The 23,036-nt window shown below is 39.7% G+C and overlaps 1 protein-coding gene across 3 annotated transcripts in view; it reads right to left on the reverse strand.

The window, feature by feature from the left end:
* The window catches only part of CDKL5 (cyclin dependent kinase like 5), a 153,594-nt gene that overhangs the window by 22,688 nt on the left and 107,870 nt on the right, over positions 1–23,036 (reverse strand). For 2 of the 3 annotated variants that reach the window (XM_050936493.1, XM_050936492.1), the window contains exons 11-16: positions 22,239–22,319; positions 18,954–19,114; positions 15,573–16,602; positions 9,244–9,342; positions 8,901–9,006; positions 8,065–8,188 (exon numbers count right to left, since the gene is read on the reverse strand). In XM_050936493.1, coding sequence (XP_050792450.1) covers positions 8,065–8,188; positions 8,901–9,006; positions 9,244–9,342; positions 15,573–16,602; positions 18,954–19,114; positions 22,239–22,319 — 1,601 coding nt within the window. Of the gene's footprint in view, positions 1–6,511; positions 7,738–8,064; positions 8,189–8,900; positions 9,007–9,243; positions 9,343–15,572; positions 16,603–18,953; positions 19,115–22,238; positions 22,320–23,036 lie in introns of those variants that run through there. The other variant, XM_050936494.1, reaches the window with a different exon arrangement.

The following is a 23,036-nucleotide window of genomic DNA, read 5'->3' on the forward strand; positions in this document are numbered from 1 at the left end:
TGAAGAGGAGATCAGTACCGGGACTGCGAGCGGCGCCTGGATCTGGAGTGGTGATGAGATCGAGAACGTTGGCGGGACCTCGATCTTGAGTGCTCTCTGCCTGTGGTGCCAATGGAAGGTGGTCTTACCATGGCAGGCTTGCCTGTCAATTGAATAACCCGCACCGGTGGTGCCGGGGGTTGAGGCAGGGTGGGCTCCGTTAATGCAATCAGTTCTCTCGCCGTAGCGAATGTCTCTGGCGTAGTGGGAACGATAAGCTCTACCGAGGCATGTGCCAGGGAGCTGTCATGCACCTGACTTGACGGCTCTTACACAGCAGGAATCAATGGTGCAGAGATTGTCAGTGCCGCAGCAGTTACTGGTGCCGGGCGGCTCGACTTAGATTGCTGCTCAGACTGCGGTGCAGATAGTGGGGCCGCAGGAGCTTTGAGCTTTTTGGCACGCGGGGAGAGGGAGTGGTGCCGGGCCGGTTTCTGGGCCGGTGCTGAGATGTTTTCGCGGTTCTGGCGCTCTCCAGTGCCAATGAGGCACTTCTCCCTAGCGTGGACTCTCTGGCAGCCAGTGCCGAAAGTGGAGGAGTGAGGGCTGCCTCCATTAGGAGCTGCTTAAGGCGAAAATCCCGCTCCTTTTTCGTCTGCGGCTTTAACGATTTGCAGATCCGGCACTTGTCTGCAAGGTGAGATTCCCCCAAGCACTTGAGGCAGGAGTCGTGAGGGTCTCCTGTGGGCATCGGCCGGCGGCAGGCTGAGCACGGTTTGAAACCCGGAGAGCCAGGCATGGGCCTGGGCACCGGGTGAGGGAAAGGGCTAATCCCCGGCCCTCTGAACTATATACACTCACTACGTTTATGAAAATCTCTTAACTAGAACTATAGAGAATAAACTATATACACAATAAGTATTAGAATGAGTGAAAAGCTAGGGAGGTGGAGATCAGCTAAGCCGCATTCCACTGTTCCAATGACCGACACGGGCAGTAAGAAGGAACTGAGGAGCGTACGGGTCGGCAGGGGTATATATTCAGTGCCATAGCAGCGCCACGCCAGGGGGCACCCAGCCGACTCACCGAGTGTTGCTAGGGTAAAAATCTTACGATGGACGTGCACGTGGCGCGCACACACCTAATTGGAAGGGATATGAGCAAGCACTCGAAGAAGAACAATGGATTGTCTAAAAAAATTCTTGAGCTTTGCTGATGGCTCCAAATTTATCATCGTGGAAGCTGTGGAGATCTATGGTTGTTCACTTCTATTTAGTAACTCCTCTCAAACCTTTCTTATGGATGGGTCTCTCTCTGGATCATGGGACAGTGCTGGCAAGTGAAGACAGCCACAGAAAACTGGAGTTATTGAAAAGACTAAAATTTAAATTTCAGGCTGCCAAAAACTCTGTGATCCAGAGCTGATCAGCAACAGATTACTTTAAACGTAAGGAAAACAACTACAAATGTTTTTCATCATATGGATGAAAAGGCTAGGACATATCCCATACTCAAAGTATGGTCATTATAGCAGAAGTTGAGCTTAATTTCTCAATGTTATATATTACTATATAAAAGCAAAGTCAGATGGGAATCCAAATACGAATGTATGAGATGTCTAAAGGCTGTCACAAACTGCATTTGCTGAATAAGATTTTTTTTTTTTTTTTTGAGGAGGTGGGGTGGGTTTGCGAGGTCTAGGAAGAAAGGAGACGTGGAGATTTGCATAATTTATGGTTCTGGAACATACATCTATGCTAAAAAAACCCTCTAGAATGCTCCTTCTGGATTTCAATAATTAGCTTCCATGAAAAGTCATTAGTATAGTATTTAATGACTAGATTCTTATACAAATTTAAAAGACATCAAATTACTAGGGATTCCCAATTCCATCCAGCCTTTTGCATTTGGTAATACAGCAAAACTGCAGAAAGGCTGTCTTCTAACTATTCACCCATTTAATGCAGCATGGAGGAAATCCATCACAGATGTAACGTAACACGGACAACACACACACAAAGTCATTGACATAAAAGTATGTGGTTTGAGATAGTTCCATCTTCCCTAACTTGTAGGCCAAATCATAAAAGTACAGAGTCCAAGCCACTGGGCTGTGCACTGAGCAAGTGGTGCTGAGGAATCCTCAGCCTCACTCTGTAGTATCTAGTGTGCACCTACTACTATTAGGTATTATTACTATTACTATTAGAGAGGTGGGGTGGGAGAAAACAGGACAGTTTGCTGCCTGCCATTCCTCAAAACATGGGAGTTAAACAACAAAACTGACCCAGTGTAAATTGCAAACCCAGTGACCAGGTCTATACTGCTCCACTGGCCCATATACAAACCCTTCTGTCTTGCCACAGAGGTTAACACATTGGGTAATGCAGAATTTCCTGGCATGGCTTTTCTGCCTCCAAGTCCCATGTAAAGAAGAGTCACTGTCTATTTAAGATGGCTGCATCTTCAAAATCAAAACCAAACAGTTTTTGCACCATTTTTTCAGGGTAGTTAAATATTCAAATGCTCTATGTTCTGGTTCCCGTCCTTAATTCACTGCATCCAGGTCAGAAAATGTCTGCCTGTAGCGGTAGAGAAGACTGAAGGGAGGTGGAGCTCTATTCTTCACTTCCCTCTCCTCCAGAAAGAGGAGGAAAGTCATGTACAGACAGGCTGGTAGGTATTCGCCCTCTTACTCCCCAATCCGTTTGCTCAAGGGGAAAATGGAGTGTCTTTGCACTGATCAGACTGGTGCACAACTCCTCAAACTCATATTGCATATGCTGTGGTCTGACAAGCTTTGGCTTTGAACAATGGTTGATATAAAAACACTTGCTCGTTATATGATGAGAGTGAAATAAGAAGGTACAATGAGATTGTTTTGAGACTGTCTGCTCTAATGCTAAGACTTTGCACTGATTAAAAAAATTGTACATTTTGATTGATGACATGAACACCAGGACATTTCAAAGATCCAAAAGAAGTTAATGAGACACTAGTCAATAAAAAAAAAAAAAACAGGATTAGCCTAGTAAAAGTGGGATGTATAGTCACTCAGTGTTACCAACTCTGCCAAGTTTATGACAAGTCTTGTGATATTTGGCGTTTTTTCTTAAAACTCCAGCTCCTGGAGGTAAGCAGTTACATGAGAATCACAACTTTTATTATTTTTTTTAAAAAGTAATTTTCTAGCCCTTATGGTTGCAGAGAAAAACCTGATAATGTGATCTGAATGCATCCTAACAGCTCAGAAACAAGAAGGCAAATAAAAACAACTCAATTTAAAAAATAAAAAAAGTAATAAACCTCATCAATCTTAAGCTTGTCTCATGATTTTTGAATGCTTAGGTTTGGCAATACTGGTCAACTTGTGTGTTTTGGCTTCACAGGAGAGATGAATGTGGGTACAAACATTTAAAATTAAGTAAAGAGCAGAGTCAGACTCTACTGCTCACATGTAAGGGCACGTGTCATGTACAGGTGCACTGAGCTGGAGTGGAGGTGGTGCAGCAAGCATGTATGTACCAACAAGCCAGCATCCAGCTTTCACAGTAGGCTGGGGTGCTCAGTAGTAGTTCACAGCTCCAGAGGCATTGCTGAGTGTACACTGACGGTACGTCTCCAAGCAGATGGTACTTCTACACTGCATTTTAGAACCCATACCAGTGAGTCTCAGAGTCCGGGTCTACAGATTTGAGTTCATGGGGCTTGTGCTATGGTGTTAACAGCAATTTTGACATTGTGGCTTGGGCTGGAGTTCAGGCTCTGAAACCCTCGCACTCCTCCCTGGGGCTTCAAACCTTGAGCTCCTGCCCAAACCTCTACACAGCTGTTACTAGTGCTGTAACATCAGCCCCAAGAGCCTGAGCTTGCAGACCTGAGCTCTGAGACTCTCTGCCATGGGTTTCACAGCATGGCGTAGACCAGAGGTGGGCAAACTACGGCCCGTGGGACCATTCTGCCCAGCCCCTGAGCTCCCAGCCCGGGATGCTAGCCCCCGGTCCCTCCCCTGTTGTTCCTACTCCCCGGCAGCCTCAGTTCACTGCGCTGCCGGCGCAATGCTCTGGGCTGCAAGCTCCTGGGGCTGCAAGCTCCTGGGGCAGCGCAGCTGCAGAGCCGTGGCCTGACCCAGTGCTCTGTGCTGTGCAGTGGCATGGCTGGCTCCAGTTGGGCGGCACAGCTGCCTGTCCTGGTGCTCTGGGCAGCACGGGGGGGACGGGGCAGGGGGGGTTGGATAGAGGGCAGGGGAGTTCAGGGGGCTGGTTGGGGCAGAGGTGTGGATAGGGGTCGGGGAGGTCAGAGGAAGGGGAACAGGGGGTTAATGGGGGCAGTCAGGAAGGAGGGGGGTTGGATGGGGTGGCAGGGGTTCTGGGGGCAGTCGGGAACAGGGAGGGTTGGATGGGGCAGGGGTTCCAGGGGGGCAGTCAGGAATGAGGAGGAGGAGTTGGATGGGGCAGCAGAGGACAGCGGGTTCAGACGTGGTCAGGGGACAGGGAAGGGTGGATGGGGCAGGAGTCCGAGGGCAGGCATCAGGGGGAGAGAAGCGGGGGAAGTGGGATAGGGGGCGGAGGCTGGGACATGCCTGGCTGTTTGGGGAGGCACAGCCTTCCCTAACCAGCCCTCCACACTTTTCGGAAACCCGATGTGGCCCTCAGGCCAAAAAGTTTGCCTGCCCTGGTGTAGACATATATACTGTCTCTCACATGTCTGACAGAGTTACATTTTGTCCTAATCAAAGAGATTTTTAAAATCTTTATGAAGGTTTCTTTGAAAAGTGCTTACCACACATTGCCAGTAATTAAATTCTCAAAGTTAAATACTGACTTTTAAGTTAATTTAAAAAAAAATAGTCATTGAGTTACTGTAAATGAAGGCAAGACCATCTGAAACTAGCTAACTATTTTAAATACCAGTTCTCCTAAGAGCAGGATTTTTTAAACTTTTTTAAATTAAATGCCCTTGTCCCCCAAGATCTAAGGCAAAGATTTTGCATGTAGGGGTAAAAAAACACAGCAAATGTTTACTGCCAAGTTATCACCATTTGAAAAAAGGAGCTTCCTAGTAGAAAAACAGACACACAATGGTACCACCAGGTGTCACTACAAGAAATACATGAAATGCAACAAGACTACCTCAGTGCTTGACCTCAATAAGTAAATCATTTATTATGAAAACAGAAACTGCAGCATTGCTTTGTGCAACTAACTGTTAAACTTTTATAAGTGGCTGGACCAGAATTCCCCAAACTGGTATCATGTATGTGTCACTAGCTTTATTTCCAAGACAGAATCACAGTGCCTACAGGATTTTGGAAAGCTACTGTAAATAAGATAAAGGGTCCTTTCCTCTCTCCTCAGGCGCACTGCTGGCTTCCTCTTTCCCATTATAATGGGCAGTGTAACAGGGCATGACAACATTCCAAAAGATTAGAGTTCAAAGATCAGTATTTACCTGAATTTACATATGTTAATTGTGCACTATGGATTGATAACACACAAGGAAAAGATTAGCAAACAAAACCATGAATGACTGAGAAAGATGAAAGCATGAAGTATTGACAATTAGGATGAGAAGTGAGGACTGCATGCACAAGTATGAGGGCTCAGACACTGGGGAGTAGATGAAAAGAAAAAAGGCAAATACAGTAGGTGAAAATGGGGCTTACTTGATGCATATGAAAGAGATTTATGCAGGAAATATGAAAGGGAAATAAATTATATATATAAATAAATAAATCAGGAGATATGAAAAAGATCAAGCTATGCAGAGTTGGTAAAGAGCCAGATCTTCAGCTCAAGTAAATGAGTGTAGCTCCACTGAAATTACAAATCTGCAGCCCCTTGCAATATTCTAGTCAAATTCCAGAAGCGTAAAGGAACTCTGGTCTTAAAATTTAAACTATAAGTCTAAGGCACTCTGCAGATGTCAAGCTTCAGCCCACAGCTATGAATTCCTTGAAGTGACAGTAAGAAAATAATGTATTCATTTTTGCAGAAAGGTAGCATGCAATGAAGAGGATGTGACCAGCCATCTGTCATATGGGCACTGGAAAACATTTACACCTACATAAGGGATCTCACTAACTCAAGTTCCCCACAAGCCCCCAAATGTCTAATATGTGGCCATTTCAGAGACTTCCAACATACTGCTGCATAATTCAACACAATTTATAGCCTGTAGTGAAGAGAGCTGTAGTAGCAGTAGGGATAATTCAGGTCAAGACTGGGGTACATTGGTAGAGCTATGCAGGTAATCTCACAGCGCAGGCACGTAATGTACATCTGGCTCAAGGCCAGGCTATTACTGTCATCTGCATTAGTTGCATGAGAATTAAGTAAAAGAGAGCAAAATATCTACTCTCGTAAATAGAGAAGGAAATGGAAAAACCCAAGAATTTAGAGGGATATAAAGTGAGTGTAGTAAATACAAAAGTTCCCGATAGGATGAAAATTATGTTTTTGTTTAGCTTGGGCTGCCTAAATGCAGGATAATTTAAGTCATTTAAGAGTAAATCCTAATGACAATAGACAAGTTCAGCAGTATAATGTCTTTAATTTTAAAGATGCAGGACAGTGAAGCTAGAGTGTACAAAAGCATACATGGACAAGGGAACATCTGTGTCAGTTCAGCCTAAAACAGTCACAAAACCTTAGACATGAGAAAGAGGTAACAAAGAGCAATAAGATGAGTGAGAAGCAAAATCTTAGAATAGTAGGAAGTTCAGATGGATTACACATTCATTCATAACTTGAGATTAGTTTTCACATATCAATTATGTATGCCATTAGAACATTAAATATGTAGTTAATCATAAAATGATGCAATCAGAGTCATGTTCTATCAAAATAGAGTTAACATTTTTACATGCAATTACAGAATTTCCCCCACAAAAAGATATAAAGACAGAAACACAGACTCTACATTAGTGAAGAATGTGATTAAGTTGCACTTACAGCAGAGAACAATTTTGAAATATCGTTAAACCATTGCTAGGATTTCTCACACAGAACCACGTGTGCCAGTACTTTGGAGTTCATCCATTATATAACACTACATTTCCCTCTGCAGTCACTGTATAGTTAATACAATTAAAGATCTTACTAAAATCTTGCAAAAGATGTAATAGAGTTTGAAGGACAGTTAGTTCACTAGTGAGAACCAACACCATTTTTAATCATGTAAAGATGAGTCACAATCCTTTCTAAGAGTAATACTTATTTTTATTTGATGTAAATTATTGTATTTGTACAAAGCGGTAGAATGACAAGATTTTAAGAGCTAAATAATTGTCAATGACCAAATTATGTTTTCTTCTTTATTTCAGGGCTGTCAAATTACTGGTGCAATTACAGATAATTAATTCCTCTGTTATATGATGGAGTTAGATTATGTTTATTAGTAGGAATGAAGAAAACTAGCACATAAAATACTTAAGGGTAACTGAGTATACAATTTTCCTCTAAAAGTTTCTCTAAGCTTTTAAAAACAATATACAGAGCTAACACAGAAGGTTTGTCCTGTCTTCTCAATAGAATCAATTTCTTTCTGCAGTGTTAACTACTGTAGTTCTGTGGTGTATGAGCAAAAGGAGAGAAACAATAACCACATGTAGAACAATAAACTATATTCTTCATAAATACAGTCCAAATTATATATGAAGACATGCATCTTGGACATTTTTTCCCATTGGTCTGCCACTTGGTGATTCTGGAATCCACAAATGGGACTAATGGCCTTGTATACCACTCTCCCTCTTATCTTTAATCACAGATGACATATATTGGATAATGGAAAAATCAGAGAAAAATATATAAATGTTAATATATTTGTGTATTTTTTTAAAATGTGTTTGTTGGAATAACTTCATGAGATCCTTCTTGAGGAACCAGAAGGGGCAGAAATCATACAGTGTTATTTCAGCGTAGGCAAAGGGAACATATAAGGATGTTTGCATGCCAAACACAACTATAGGCAGCAAGGTGATCATGTTAATGACTTCTTTTAAGAAAAATCTAATTGAGGCCGCTCTTTAGCGGCCTCTCTTTCCATATTACCCTGTGTATGTCTGTGTAAACAACAACTCACCATGGATCAAATGTAGTTTGTCTTTTTGAGTGGTTTGTCACGGTGCTGCTGTCTGCTGGTAGTGCACTAACTCTGTTTGACACACTGTTTTCAAGGAACGTGCCCTCTGGACGTGGAGATGGCACTGCAAGAAATACCAATAATCAGAACCCATCAGAACAGCTGGTTGGCTCCAATGACCTTTAAATAGATCTCTAGATAGCTACTGGAGACCTCTGTATATAAATGTGCTTCATTTAAAGAATGGATTTTGTCCTTTAGTAAATCAAACAACAGATTTGAATTTAGGTCTCTAGAGATTAAAGGCTAGTATACCAATGCAATGTACCATAATTAACATTTTGTATTTAGAACACTTCTAACAGTTAAAATGGACACGATAGCATGTACATGGTATAGACTGGGAAAGAAAGTTTTCTGAACACAAAGACAGTTCATTAAATATGTCCTTGTGTGTTGTATATTGCTAAATGTGATCAGATACCTAGGTGAATAAAATGGTATATAAACTCTTATAAACTCCTTAATTTCACTGAGTTTATTTTTTCCCCCCAATACCCATGTAAGCAAATTGTCTTGTGCTCTGCAAAGTATTATACTATGTATGCCTTGTGGATCAGCAAAAGGTAGTATTTGCAAAAAATACTTTGTAGATATGCACTGTAGTAAAAGAGATAAACCAGAAGGACTCTATAGACTTAGTAATAGCTTGGTGTATTTTTTTCCAGTCACCTTTTTTACTTGTTCTTGCATAGCTCAGAATATCCTTCTTAGTGCTATGATTCTACTGTATGTTAAAACATTGGTTAATTGTGTACGGCACATTGCAAAACTACCTCTGTAAAAGCTGCCAACTCTTCTGGGAATAGGGTCATTATACAGAAGTCTATTTTCTTTACTAGAGGCTCCATCCTCTGGGTGCGGATCATGATATGTTCCACCCTAAGCCAAAGAAAAAACATCTATTAAAAACAAAGGATGACACTTGTACTGTTCTTCCACGAGATGTTACAGCATAAAATCCAGCCACAGTTTACCTTTTGTTTTATGAACCGTTGCTAAAATGAAACCCAACACTATGCAATAACGATTGGATTTTGTTTATAAAAAGACAAAGCTCGCATTAAAAAAATATTTGCCCCAAAGGCATGATATTTTGGATTTGAAAGTGACTCAGACCTCAGACTTTTGCCGTGAATGAAATGAAGTTGAAACGTCTCTGGAAGAATCTTTAACTGCAGATCTTGTTAGATTCATCTCTGGTGGGATCTGGTCACTCTGTCAATAGCAAATTTAAAAAAGCAAATAGGAAAACCATGTGATTTATGATATGTGCAATATTATATTATTATATTAGCTCTTATTATGTATATTATGGTAGTGCCTAGAGGCCCCATTGCTAGGCACTGCACATAACAAGCAGCAACAGTTCCTGCCCCAAAGAGCTTACAATCTAAATAAAGATGAGAAAAAGTGAAAGAAAGTATTGTTATCTGTTCTATCAATAGGGAAATGAGATAAAGAGATCCTGATTTAGGAAAGCATTTTAAAGTCCAGGTCTATTTAGGAAAGTCCTTATGCATGTACTTTGATTTCACTGGGAGGTAACCATTTGACTAAAGTTAATCAGGTGCTTACAGGGCTTTTTAGAATAAGGACCAGAGATTTTAAGTGACTTATTCATAGAATCATAGAATATCAGAGTTGGAAGGGACTTCAGGAGATCATCTAGTCCAACCTCCTGCTCAAAACAGGACAAATCCCTAGGCTTGTTTGTTTGTTTGTTTTTTATAAACCCCAGTTCTCTAAATGGTCACCTCAAGGATTGAACTCCTAACCCTGGGTTTAACAGGCCAATGCTCAAACCAGGACTTGCCCATGATCACACAAGAAATCTGTGATGGAGTCAGGAACTGAAGCCAGATTTCTCAGGTCCCAGTCCAGTGCTTTAATTAACCACAAAACCACCAAAAGGTATTTCTGACTAGGGCTGGGTCAGTTTCCACAGTTAGTTTTGAATTCACTGATCATTGTGGGTTCTAGAGATCAACTAAAACATCACTGCATTCTGCTTAGAAGAGGCATTGTGCAGAGTCCTGCACACCAGGTTAAAGTCTTAAATTGTCCAAAGCCGGTGAAAAGTAACATTTTTGCTCAATCTGTCCTATAAAGCTTTTTATAAAATAAGCACAAAATTGCAAACCCAGATTGGTACACACTAGATGTGTTTAAACAGGAAGAAATACTGGAAGGAATTTTCAGGACTTTTGGAGTGATTACAAATATGGAGAGGAATACAGGCAATCACCGAACAGGTGTTTTGGTTGGTTAATTTTGATAGAGCAAGGCTGCCACCCCCCTCCATACATTGCTTTTCTTGAGGCTATGGGACAACTTGCTAGGAGGAAGGAGTGAGCAGATGACAAGTGGTGTTGCATGTCAATCAGCCTCACAGTAATGGCAGTCAGGAACGGATTAAGGCAGAGGCACTAGAGGCTCATGCCTAGGGTCCCAGGTTAGGGAGTTATGTGATTACACTAGAATCTTAGCTTTCATTGGGAAAAAAAAGTCTCTGGCTGTTATGGTTGTGAAGAAAATTTGATAATGTGACCCAAGTGTAACCAATGGAGCAATGCTTGCCTAACAGCCTGAAATAATAGCCCTTGGACAGGTGAGCTAACGAATGTATCTCAATGGAGGTAGTAACTCTAAGACCTGCTGCTGTGGGGTGTGAGGAACTGCCAGGACAACTTCAGTAGAGGACTGTATGTGTATCAGGAGAGAAAAGTGCACAGGGCTCTGCTCATTCACCCAAATACCTCAGCAGTCAAGCTGTTGGTACTGGTGGGGGTGGAAGAGGGGGAGACATCCTGCTGCCACTCCTGCCTCTCCACAGGAGAAGAGGGGCCTCCTGTTGCCATTCCTGGTTGGGGGAGAAGGAAACTCTGTGCTGCTGCCCCAGTTTCTCCAAGAACAGGAAGAGCCACAGTCTTGGAGTGAGGCCACAGGGAAACCCTGTGTCATGATGTGCCTCTGGCCCCCAATTGCCAGAATCTGCTTGGACCCAGAAATTTACCACCAATTAAGTCCTGATTTGGAAAGATGTTTAGCCAGACCCTGTGAGAATAGATAACCAGATGACACCCCCACCACTGGTGGGTTAGTTCGATCCTTAGTAATATTTAGGATGTGAATTTAAGGTTCCTGCTATTGACCCCCCCAGGTTATTAATTTCTTTCCTCACCTCATTTTCCTCTTGCTTATTTCCTTCTATCCTGCCATCTAGCTAATAAAATCTGGTTTAGTCAGCCCGGATAGGTATATCCTGCAATGCTGCTGTTACCAGAAAGATAAGCTAAAAAAATATGCCTTAAACTACAGTGCAATTCTGCTAAAAATTTGCAAGGCACTAAAATGCCTGATAAAGTTGCTTCTTGTTTGATGTACCTGTGATTTTTCAGCAGTTAAACTGCAGGTGAGAGAGACAGAAGATGTCATTTATCTTTCCTATTCTTTTCCACTCTCGTGTTCATCTTTTAAAACAAAACACAAAATAAAAACAAATATCCACCCAAAAAGTAGATTTAAACAACAATCCAAAAGCTACTATCTAAAACTTGACTTTCTTCTTCCCACCAAAGGGCTTAGTGACATCTAAAAGACAGTCAAGCAAGGAATTTTCCCTTTAAACAGACCTTGTTGTACAGCTAACAGGAAGAGGAAAGGAAATTGCTAAAAGGAAATTCAGAAAACAGAGAGAAAGAGAGAAGGTGGGGGAAGAGAAAAAATGAAAATTTGATGAAGTATATAAAACAAATTTGTGCTCAACTCAGCTTTTGAGCAAAGAGCTTTGGGGAGCAGTTCTTTTAATACAGAGCACAGGCTTTCCTTTAACTAAAATACAGTTGACCTGACCATGCCACTCCATCTAATCCCCCACCCCCTGACATTTTGGAAAAAAATTACTTTATACAATCAAAACTGCATGAATTCTAACTAGTTTTGTCAACCCTCTGAAAACAAACAATAGTTTAAGAGAGTTGAGAATTTACAAACTTCCTGACATTCAATATCCTTTTTCCTTATGACAATTTTCTGACCATAACAGTTTATAAATCCATTTTAACTTTACCTTAGTATTGCACCTCAATATAGGGGGAAGAGCAGGAGAGAGCATAAAAGGTATTTAATTCTTACTTTGGATCAATATGTTCAAACCTAGGCTCCTAAATCCATATTTAAGCATGCAAGTAAAAATTGCCAGATTTTCAAAAGGTAATGGGCACCATTAAGTTCTATTAGCATCAGGGAGATGTATGAGGGCTCAGCAACTCAGAAAAATGAAGCCACTTCATTTCTTTACACCTTTACTTTGCCTAAATATGGATTTAGAAACCTTACTTGAGATATTCAGGGTTGAAAATGTTGGCCTTAAGAGACAAACACATAGAAAATGAATTAGAAACTGCTAAGTCAGACAGACATTCCTAACTAAGCCAAAATGAATCAATGCAATAGAGATGGAAGGTACAACATTCTTCCTAACTAAAATATGCATTTGTCAACTGGTTGTCAAAAGACAAAAATGATTTGATAATTACACTCAATGTCTTCACACAATGTGAAATACCATTAAAATTACTTATTGAATTAACATTCACTACAATAAGACTCACTGTAAAAAGATACTATTAAATCACAGAATAAAAATATAAGCTAGCATTAGGAAGCACCCTGTCACTGAATGGTGGAAAATACTGCTCTGTTTCAGTAACCATTATACCGACTGCATGATCATGAACACAACCAGCTTAACTGAAATGCAAGCTGTAAAATGAGCACACACGGGGGAAATAAAACCTAGTTTTGCAAAGCAACTACTGCAGCACCATTTTAAATGTTACTTTTCTTTTAAAAGTTGTCATGCTTGGCAACAAGAAGGGCTTTTCCTACTGCAATCATGTCTGAGATGAAGTTGCAAGTATACAAAAACTTGTATTAATAGGATTTCTAGAAAGAGGGTTGTATTACTTTAAGAATTAGCGCATTGGCAAATATTTCTCTCAGAGATCCAACATGCCCAGGAACAGAGAAACATTCAATTTATAGACCATTAGGAATGCCTAATTGATGGCTTCTTACTTAGCGAGCAAAGAGTGAAAGATACAGAAAGAGGCAGTATGGTTGGAAAGCATCATGGCATGGAGGGACAAGCATCAGGTGGTTCCATGCTTGGCCAATGTCTTGCTGGGTGGTGGTAGGGAATTCATGACACCTTTCTGTTTCACTTTCCAGCTCTGTAAACTAGGAATCCTCATCTTACCTATGTACCTACCTGAAAAGTGGGCTGGGAAGACTAATAAGTCAATGTTTGTGAAGTGCTCAGAACACGTGAAATGGTCAATAAATTCCAACTACTATTATTAGATACTGTGTAATGGGGAATCAAGCACAGCTTGGAATAACTATGCAACCAAATACATCTCAAATAGCTGGATATGCATGATTACGTGGTACAGAATTTTAAAAATAGCTCTAGCCCAGATATCAAACTTTATGCTGTCCCCTCAGCTGACAGTTCAGCAGATGGCTAAGGATGGCAATGATTAAACAGGAATGAAAGGGTAATTTCATTAGATATTGGAATTGACACAGATGCATGAAAAAGTTTGTCTAATCTCATGCCATCCTTGAATATATTCCTAAACCTTTCTATTACAAGTATTTCATAGATTCACATATTTTAAACTCAGAAGGGAACACCACGATCATCTAGTTTGATCTTCTGCATAACACAAGCCAAAGAACCTCCCCCAATAATTTATGCATCAAGCCCATAACTTTTGTCTGAGTTCCACACAGCTTTTAGAAAGATATCCAGTCTTGACTTAAAGACTTCAAGTGGTGGAGAATCCACCATATCCTTAGGCTATTTGTTCCATTGGTTAGTTACCATCACTATTTAAAAAGTGTGCACCTAATTTCTAGTCTGAATTTGTCTAGCTTCAGCTCTTAACAACTGGAACTCTTTAGGCCTTTTCCATTGGTTTGGAGATCTCTTCCCCATGTAGGTTCTTGCAGACCATGATCAAGTCACCTCTTAACCTTCTCTTGGATAAACTAAATAAATTGAGCTTGTTTAGTGTCTCACTATAAGGCATATTTTCTAGACCTTGAATCATTCTTGTAGCTCTTTTTGGAACCCTTTCAAATTTGTCAACAAATTGCACAGCATTTTTAAATTCCCCTAGAATTCACCATGCTGCTTATATTTACAGGTACTTAGGTGAAATAGTCATTGTATGTAAGTACTTCTCTTTGTCCCATATTACTGTCCAACTTTGCAAAAATCCCCAAGAACAGTATTAAGTTTTGAAAAAAAAGATTTTGGGACACATTTTGTATTGATTTACAACCCTATGTTTACTTTCACTGAAGTCAATAGGACTAAGAATCAAATCAGCACAGAAGCTGGCCTATTCTTTGGAGAAGATCCATAATACACAAATTAAGGCTAGACTACAGTCTCCACAAAGAGATACCATAACTGCAAAGTGCATAACCAAAATAACCTCAGCTCACACTGACCAGAAAGGGGCAGTGTAAAAGCAGAGTGAGAGGAGATGGTTCTGCATAGACTATGTAAATTATCAAGCTCAACAGGGGGGGTTGTGACACATACAGGGATCACCATTGAGAGTTAGCATTTAACAACAATTCCTACACTATGATCTCTCTCATCCCCCAGTTATTTATTACATTAGGCGTACATGGACACTGTAATTGAGAAGTCTGAAAGGCTGCACAGGTGATGGCCACTCAAGTATGTACCCAGGGTCTTTGGCAGGCAGGGCTATTTCGTGGAGCCAGCTGTGCCTTCACTGGTACTGTTACTCAAGCTAGCTAGATCAAAGCTAGCTCGGGCAGATCTACACGGGCTGCAGTCACACCTCTCAACTGCAGTGCAGATATACCCTTAGCGTAGAGAAATACTGCCGTATCTCAGATACCGTACTGTCACAACTGCTAGCAAAAAGCTGACTTTTTAACCATGACCACTGTGTCAATAAACTCATGCTGCAGGTTGAGTGACAGAAAATCTCAATTCAGAAATGTTTAAGATTACTATTTACAGCAAGGCATGCTACAAAATCCAAATACAGAAAGTTAATTAAGAAAAATAATCTAGTAAAAATTACATCAGTTAGCATAAACACTGGTTCAGTGACCACTTATCAAATCACATTATTTTACACCACTTGACTGTTCTCACATTTTCAGTATTTTACTAGAAGTGACTGGATGCTTCATTGATGCCCAAATTTTTAAAAGTGCCCTCTTATTTTGAATGGTGGATACCTCAGCACCTCAGAAAATCCAACCTCCCTTCTTTTGAAGAAAAAAAAGAACAAACAAAATTAGAGGCCACTTTTGGCCATCTGAGCCTACATGCATGCAAGAAATACAGAGAAAAAAAGCTTTTTCAATAGTAAACATTTCAAACTAACCCTATTAGTATCTTCTGTACAGTCTTCCCGTGAAGAGCCAACAGATCGTGTGAGTGACCTATGCTGCACCTGTGGAGATAACAGTTGCAGGCTGTTTGCTCTGGCTGCCATCCCCTGCCCTACGCTTAAGCCACCCTCTGAGCCCTTGGACCTCACTCTGTCTCGGCTCACATACATGGAATGTCTATGAGGGCGCTGCTGTGAGGAAAAGGGACTTGTGTAACCTAGACCATATGAAAATGATTCATGTGGGGCAGATAATGAATGTGAATGGCTTCCATCCATGTGATCTGGCAATTTCAACTCTTCCATGGTTTTGGAATGTCTTGTTGGCGGTCTTCGGGAATCCAGGGTACCATCACTTCGGTTATTCCTGCCCGAAGGACTGAGTAAAGTTCTATTGTCACTGTGCCGGGGAGGAGTAGGACTGGTAGGAGAGTTCAAGTCCAAACAGCTTGATGGAAAATACCTACTGCTGTTTGGTTCCACAATTTGAGCCCTGGCCTCAGAAAGATTACCCACAGATTTTGAATCTGTCAGAACCCCATGCGTCTTTGACTTTGTCCGATAGGAGGGACTCTTTGAAGACTGGGGAATAGTATCAATGTAGCTGTGGCGACTATGTTTCTCACTTGGCTGCAGAGTGCCAGTTTTGTTTTGAGAAGTTTCCATAAACGAGTGCCGGTTCTGCTGAGATCTGGTGTTTGACTTCAGATATTTTGTACCTGGACCATCAGAGGCTTTTGGGTCCAAATTAAAATCAAATTCCATTTTTGTCCTTGATTCCTTTGGACTGAGAAGATGTGGTATGTTGTTATTGGCTAGATCCTTGTTGCCAGATCCAGGTGGGTTGCTTGTTTTTTTTGTATGCATTGGACTGTGTGCAGCTGCAGGAAGATTTCCATTTAGAAAGCTTTCATTTGCTGGAAGAACCTCTTCTCCTCTTTGCAGTCCAGCTCCTAGAGTCTGCATATCCTTGCTATTCGATCTGTGATGTGACTGCACAGCAGAGCTTTTGCTGGCTTGATTTCTACATTAAAAAGCATATGAATAAAGATTAACACAGTATCATACATATTAATATATTAATAATGCCCAACTTCAATAAAATACACTCATTTCTAAATGGAGTACTCAATTCAAAACTGAGAGCTAATTTAACTGTGGTGATTTAAATACTGCAAATTAGGCACCAGGAATTCCACCATCCCAAATCCCTAGAACAGATATATTTGCAAGTGTAGCTGGTAAGAAACAACAATGTATTATGTCCTGAGAACCAAATTTTTGCTTCTAATTCGTACAATTAGTTAATAACAATACATGTTCAAACTTAACTTATACATTTCAACAGCAGCTTTGAATCCTTTCAATATCTACAGTGCTAATAATGTAAATGGGGGGGGGGAGATGAATAGCTAGGTTCTGGTGAAACAGTTCTTGAGTACATCTTACATATCAGATGTAACAGTTATTGAAATGTACAATGTGAAGTGTCACATCAGTACTGTCAAACAATGGATAGGCTGAAAAGGTGATACAATTGTTTGCATAAAAATTGTAACTGGTTATTTCTATCCTTTCCATGCTTATGATTTTAATGGTAATGCTTTCATTACATAGTTATATATTTTACATAGGGTTATAATAATAACTTCAACAACCTTAAACTAACCTTTTTTAAAATATAAGAAATAGAAGGAATCCTGAAAACTTTAATCATGATGATATGGGAGATTCTGTGCAGTGGGCACAAAGTTTTTTGGGGCTAGATCTCTCTCTTCCACATCACGCCTTCAAAGGTGCACAAGAACAGCAGAACAGGAGAGGAGATCTCCTAGGCATCTATAAGAACAATAGAGTTTCTCTCCTGCACATTGCAGATGATTTACAGAAGATTAATTTTGTTGTTCCAGATCTCACAGTGAAGATAATAGGTGCTCAATTTCAGTGGATCATACGAGGCGTGCAAGAGAAAAGGCCTGAGTCCGAAGATGGTCTAAGATCCAGAGGAGATCAGTCACTGCTCTGCATACCTTTGGGGTGGTGCCACTAGGGAAGATGCCTATTCTCTAGAACTCCTAGTGTCAATCACAACAAAGGACCCTGCTTTTGACTGGAGCTCCCTCATTCCCTCATCCACCTGCCCCATCTGTCTAAAGGTCTGAAATATAAAATGCTATGCATGTATTCTTACACATTGGTATATAATGTCTATTTTTATCTAGTACCTTCCACAATAGAGATAGAAGCATTTATGGAATTAAACGCTTATAATGCGGTTTATTTTTTTAATCTTTCACTTACAAATAAATTAGATTTACATGATCAAACTTTTGAGAGAGAAGGACTGATCAATATCATATTATAGGGCTATTTAAAAAAGTAGACGAGTCCTTTATTCACAAAAAATAATTAAAAAAGGTCTTTTTTTAAAACAATAATTCAGATTTCTAATTTAATAGTTGAGTTTGCTTACAATATTCACACAAATTGAATCATAACCTAAGAGTGTCCACAACCTACCTGGGCAATTTATTTCAGTGCTTAACCACCCTGGATAGTTAGGAAGTTTATCCTATTGTCCAGTGTAAACTGCCCTTACTGAAATTTAAAGCTCCTTGTCCACCCTGAGAGATTGAGAATTATTTTCTCCTTCCTCCTTGTAACAACCTTTTACGTTGGTGCAATAAAAGATATTACCTCACCCACCTTGTCTCTCTAAAATCTCAGAAGTCTATACTTGATATATGTGAAATGCAATTTTTCAGAGGCTTATGTGTTGGCCAAATTTGGGTGGATTTTCAGGGGAACAACAAAAGGCACATCCCTGTCACAAATGCCACTCATCTGCCAAATTTTAAGTCCCTGCTCCAAGGCAATATTTTTTAACATGGGAAAATCCTAGGCTCATTTTCAGAAACGGCTGAACCATTTTTGCTGATTTTTTCAAAAACTATCAGCCACAGGCAGACACCTAGAAAGGAAAGTTTCAGCTTGAATAGTTGAAGTTTGACAAATTTGTAAAGCAACTGAAAATAGTGACTTATAATGGGGAGTGTTGGGCAAGTTTAACAACAGCCAGTGTTATCAGTCCCATATTTTTATTACAACTACAAAAAAATACATTACACACACAGACACTTTCATTTTGTTTTATGTAATTGGGCCTTTAACCTATCTTTAATCAATTACCAAAAGTGAGTGTGGAAGAAGTGTGTTTTAGGGATGAACTGGCTTTCTCTCTCATGTTAAGCTCAGACATAGAAAACAATATGTATACCAATATGACAAAATTATCAGAAAAACTTGTGTTCTTTTTGTGAAGATGATTGAATATTTAAACCTGAAAGCTGATGAGGATCTAGTTACTGTATTTACCTGTTAGATAATGTGTTGCTGTCTACATGGTAAGGTTTTCTCTTAGCTGACCGTGAAGGTGAACTTCCACAACGATCCAAGAGTCTCTGAGTTTGAAACGAAGGATGATTCAGACATTGCTCTGTCAAGTACCTATCTGCTGGATCCAGCTTCAGCAAGTTCTTTGGAAAATAAAGTCTGGGTTTTAAACAAGTATTAGTATTTAAACCAGTCACAGCAAAACTTGTAGCTCAATAATTTTGAGCTTCTCATCTCAATGGTTTCTGTGAGATTATGTGCAACTGCAAGAATGATTTACAGTTATATTAACATACCATTTAACAGCAAATCATCACTCCATTTATACTGTACTGAACTCATCTCAATACTGAGCTGCACAGGTCTCTAAGAAATTCAGTTCCTTGTTTCTAATTGCAAGGTAAATCATGGAAGTGTGAGAGTGAACAACAATTCTGCTTTCAGAAGCAATAAACATACACACAAAAACGATACATAATAAAAAGGAGGTTTGATAAACAAAGTTCATTCAAAGAGCTTTGCTATTTATAAAAATATGCTTTAAAACTCACACACAAATGTAGAGAGTTTTGTTATTGATTTCATGGGGCTATGATTTCAACAGAAATTCATCTACAATAGTCAGAAGGAAATTCCTATTATAATTTTATGATGTTTGTTCCATTTCTGAAGACAGACAATGTTTTTGATATTTAGAGAACGAACATTTAATCATAAAGTTAGAAACTAACAGGGGTGATTAATTTGCAACATGTAACGACTGTTATTCGCACAAGTTCTGTAAGAAATATTAACAGTTGTGGTAAGTTAATATGATAAGCAAACATAATGCTTATGCTTGAACTAAAATAGGGCATTTTTGTCTACTCTGAACATAGAGAACATATTATTTCTATGTCTCTCTTATCCGCCAACAGTTATTGGTAATGTATATACAAATACAGCCTTTAAAAAGTTGTAAGATATCCTAAGGCTATCTGTGTTTCATATTCAGAACAAATACATACCATGGTGGAACATGAAAGCAAACAGATTACTCACAGTGTGTAAAGTTGTTCCATTACATACAGTGAGTAATCTCATGGAAACTAAACACATGCATAAGTCTTTGCAGGATCAGAGACACACTTAGAAATGATTGGCTCAATCGAACATATACTATCATCAGTTTCGATAAATGTATTATATTAATAATTCATCTTTCTGTATCCCTTACCTCTTTCTAAATAAATGAATAAACAAAACAAACAAAACAAAACCTATATTAAAAGAAAGTTATTCATGTTGCATCATCAACCACTTCAAAGTCAGGAAGTGACAGAATCAAGCGCCTGTGCAACCTTAATTCAGGCCTTGTGTGTGTGTCTGTATTATAACACACTGTTAATTACATGACAACATGCTATTTTCCCCCCACAGGACCCTTGCTTCATTCAGTGCACAGGATGGATGGTGCTCAGGAAATGAGGCTTCTCTTTATCCTCATAATACAATGTGTAGACTTGCCTGTACTACACACCAAACACTGCACTGAATTATTCATTTTTTCTGATCTTTTCTATGGCTCTCATCAGTACAGTATTGGACTGCCTCACAAATACTAATGAATTTTTTTCAAAAGTCCCCTGTGAGAGGAGATTATTATTCACCACCATTTTACAGATGGGGAAAGTAAAGCAAAGAGCCTGAGGCCACACAGCAAATCACTGGTGAAGCCAGGGTTAGAATTCAGGGTCACTGGACTCCCACCCTTTTGCTCATTCCTCCAGACACAGCCCCTTACTCCAGAGGAGCTGAAAATCCATAGTATCAATGGACTTCGATTACAGTTGAGAATGCTCAGCAGTTCTGACAATCCGGCTCCATGTGTCTGGGCATGCAGAAACTTTAGAACATACAAATAGGGGCCACATGTCAAAATTCTGTTTTAAGCGATTCTCCCAGCACCACTTAGGAAGTCTGCAGTAGAGGCTTGGATATTAGTGAATTCTCCTGTGTAGCATTCACCTGTCTTAACCACAAAACCGTAATTTCTCTTCTTGCATTCCACAGTCCCATTCTTTACATACTTCTAACCTCTAGGGGTTCTACAGACAACCACCTCATTCTCTGAACAACCGCTGAGCACCACCCATCCTGTGCACTGAATGAGGAAAGAGTCCAGTGGAAAAGATAATATGAGATCATATAATTAAAAACCATATCCTAATTCCCATGAATACATACAAGATAGATAGAATTAAGGTTTCACAGACAACTTTAATTCTGGCATTTCTTAATTTTCAAGTGCTTGATTTTGCAATCCAAATTGCTTAAAAATCTAGGAAAGAACATACAAAAAAACTAGTTACAAGAAAGAGGAAGGGGAAAGACAAATTTTATTACAAATAACGCCCTTCCTATCATGCATCTTCACCTCTGTGTTTCAGTCCTCAGCACTGCAACACACTCTGCTACCAATTGAGCTTCTGCTAATTACATTAGCTAACAATATGAAAAAATGGTTATTATCTTTGAAGCAGCCAATAAAGGGGGATGCACAAGACAAAGACAGTGGTTTATGCCTAAGTAGCCCCATTTTAGACTCCACAGAAAAGGATAAAGCTATGAGTAGCTCTTTTTTGAAAGGCAATATGGCTCAATGGATGAGATTTGGGCCCACTATATTCAAGATGAGTTTAGAACTCATGCTATCTTGGTTCCCATGATGAATTATTAGTATTTGTCTCTGTTCCAGGGATTCCCATCTCACTCCCATCAAGTCTCATGTAGTGTTCCATCAGTTACAATGCTGAGAAGGGAGGGTGGCTGACAGGAGCAAAGATGGTTTACTCTCCACCCCTGCCAATATAGCTACTCCAACAACAGCCAGGCTGAGTTTCGACTCCTAGCTGTTCAGAGTGCAGTGTATGGTGCTGCAGTGATGGTGGGGACCCAAGCTTGGAATATTCATTGTTTCTGGCATGTTGCCAAAATCAAGCAGTAACAGTGTAATACAGAACAGGGAAATGAAGATTTTCTGCAGCTTACAACTCAGCCAAATCGTGAACAGAATTTCATGGCAGTAGCAAAAGGTATTTTTCTGACCTCAGGGATTTCCCCCAGGAAATATCAAAGATCTGCTGCAAACAACTGAGGTTGTTAAAGTTTATCAAAACAAGTTCAGAAGATTCTTTTTTAAAAAGGAAATGTATTAGAAAATATAAATTTAGTGGTCCCTGCGAACTTCCCCTATATAACATACACAAATAATGTAGCTTTTCCTACCTTCATAAGATCAAGCAGAACACCACTTAAAATTCCTAAATATCTTCTCTCCAAAGATTGAGGATGGTTGACTGCTGGGAACTGTAAAAATAAGAATATAGCATAAATGTGCGGTGTCTGTAAATCACCAAAACATTTATATAAAGGGAAGTGGCTTAGACACTGCTTATTCTGTCAGACCAGTAGACATCAAAAGAGAGTAGGTAGTAGCAGGAGTAGGAAGCAAAAGGGGTACCATATGAAATAATAGGTGTGTTAAAGTGGACCCAGTGGTACCTGAAAACCACACAACAATAGCATTAAACAGACAGTTTTCTGTTGATATATCATATATGCAACAGTCCATTCAATCAAACAGAGCAAGGGAAGGTATCCTTGACGAACAAAATATTCAACCAGATGTTCTCATCAATGACTAAGATAATCCAGTCAGATATACAAATGACTGTTGCTGGTATTACGATTCATAGAAATATGGAAGGTATAAACAAGCTAATAATGGGAGAAGTACAAGAAAGCTGAAGATAGGTTTTATTCCAAAATGTTCTAAAATTGACCTGAAAATAATCTCATTTTGAGCATGACTGGTACTGAATTAATTAATAAAGGATTAAACAGATTACTTGGAAATTTTTTGGGGAAAAAAGATCACCTAGAAATAGAACAACCAATCTTCTTTCCAAGTATTAAGTCTAGCAAGAACCTTCTGGAACTAATTTTGTTGGATCTCAGCAGGCTACTGGTTGCATAATTTCCCATATAGTAATGTGTTAAAACTCAATATCACTCCCTTAACTC

This window comes from Gopherus flavomarginatus, chromosome 1, assembly GCF_025201925.1.
Source record: "Gopherus flavomarginatus isolate rGopFla2 chromosome 1, rGopFla2.mat.asm, whole genome shotgun sequence".
Taxonomy (NCBI): Eukaryota; Metazoa; Chordata; order Testudines; family Testudinidae; genus Gopherus; species Gopherus flavomarginatus.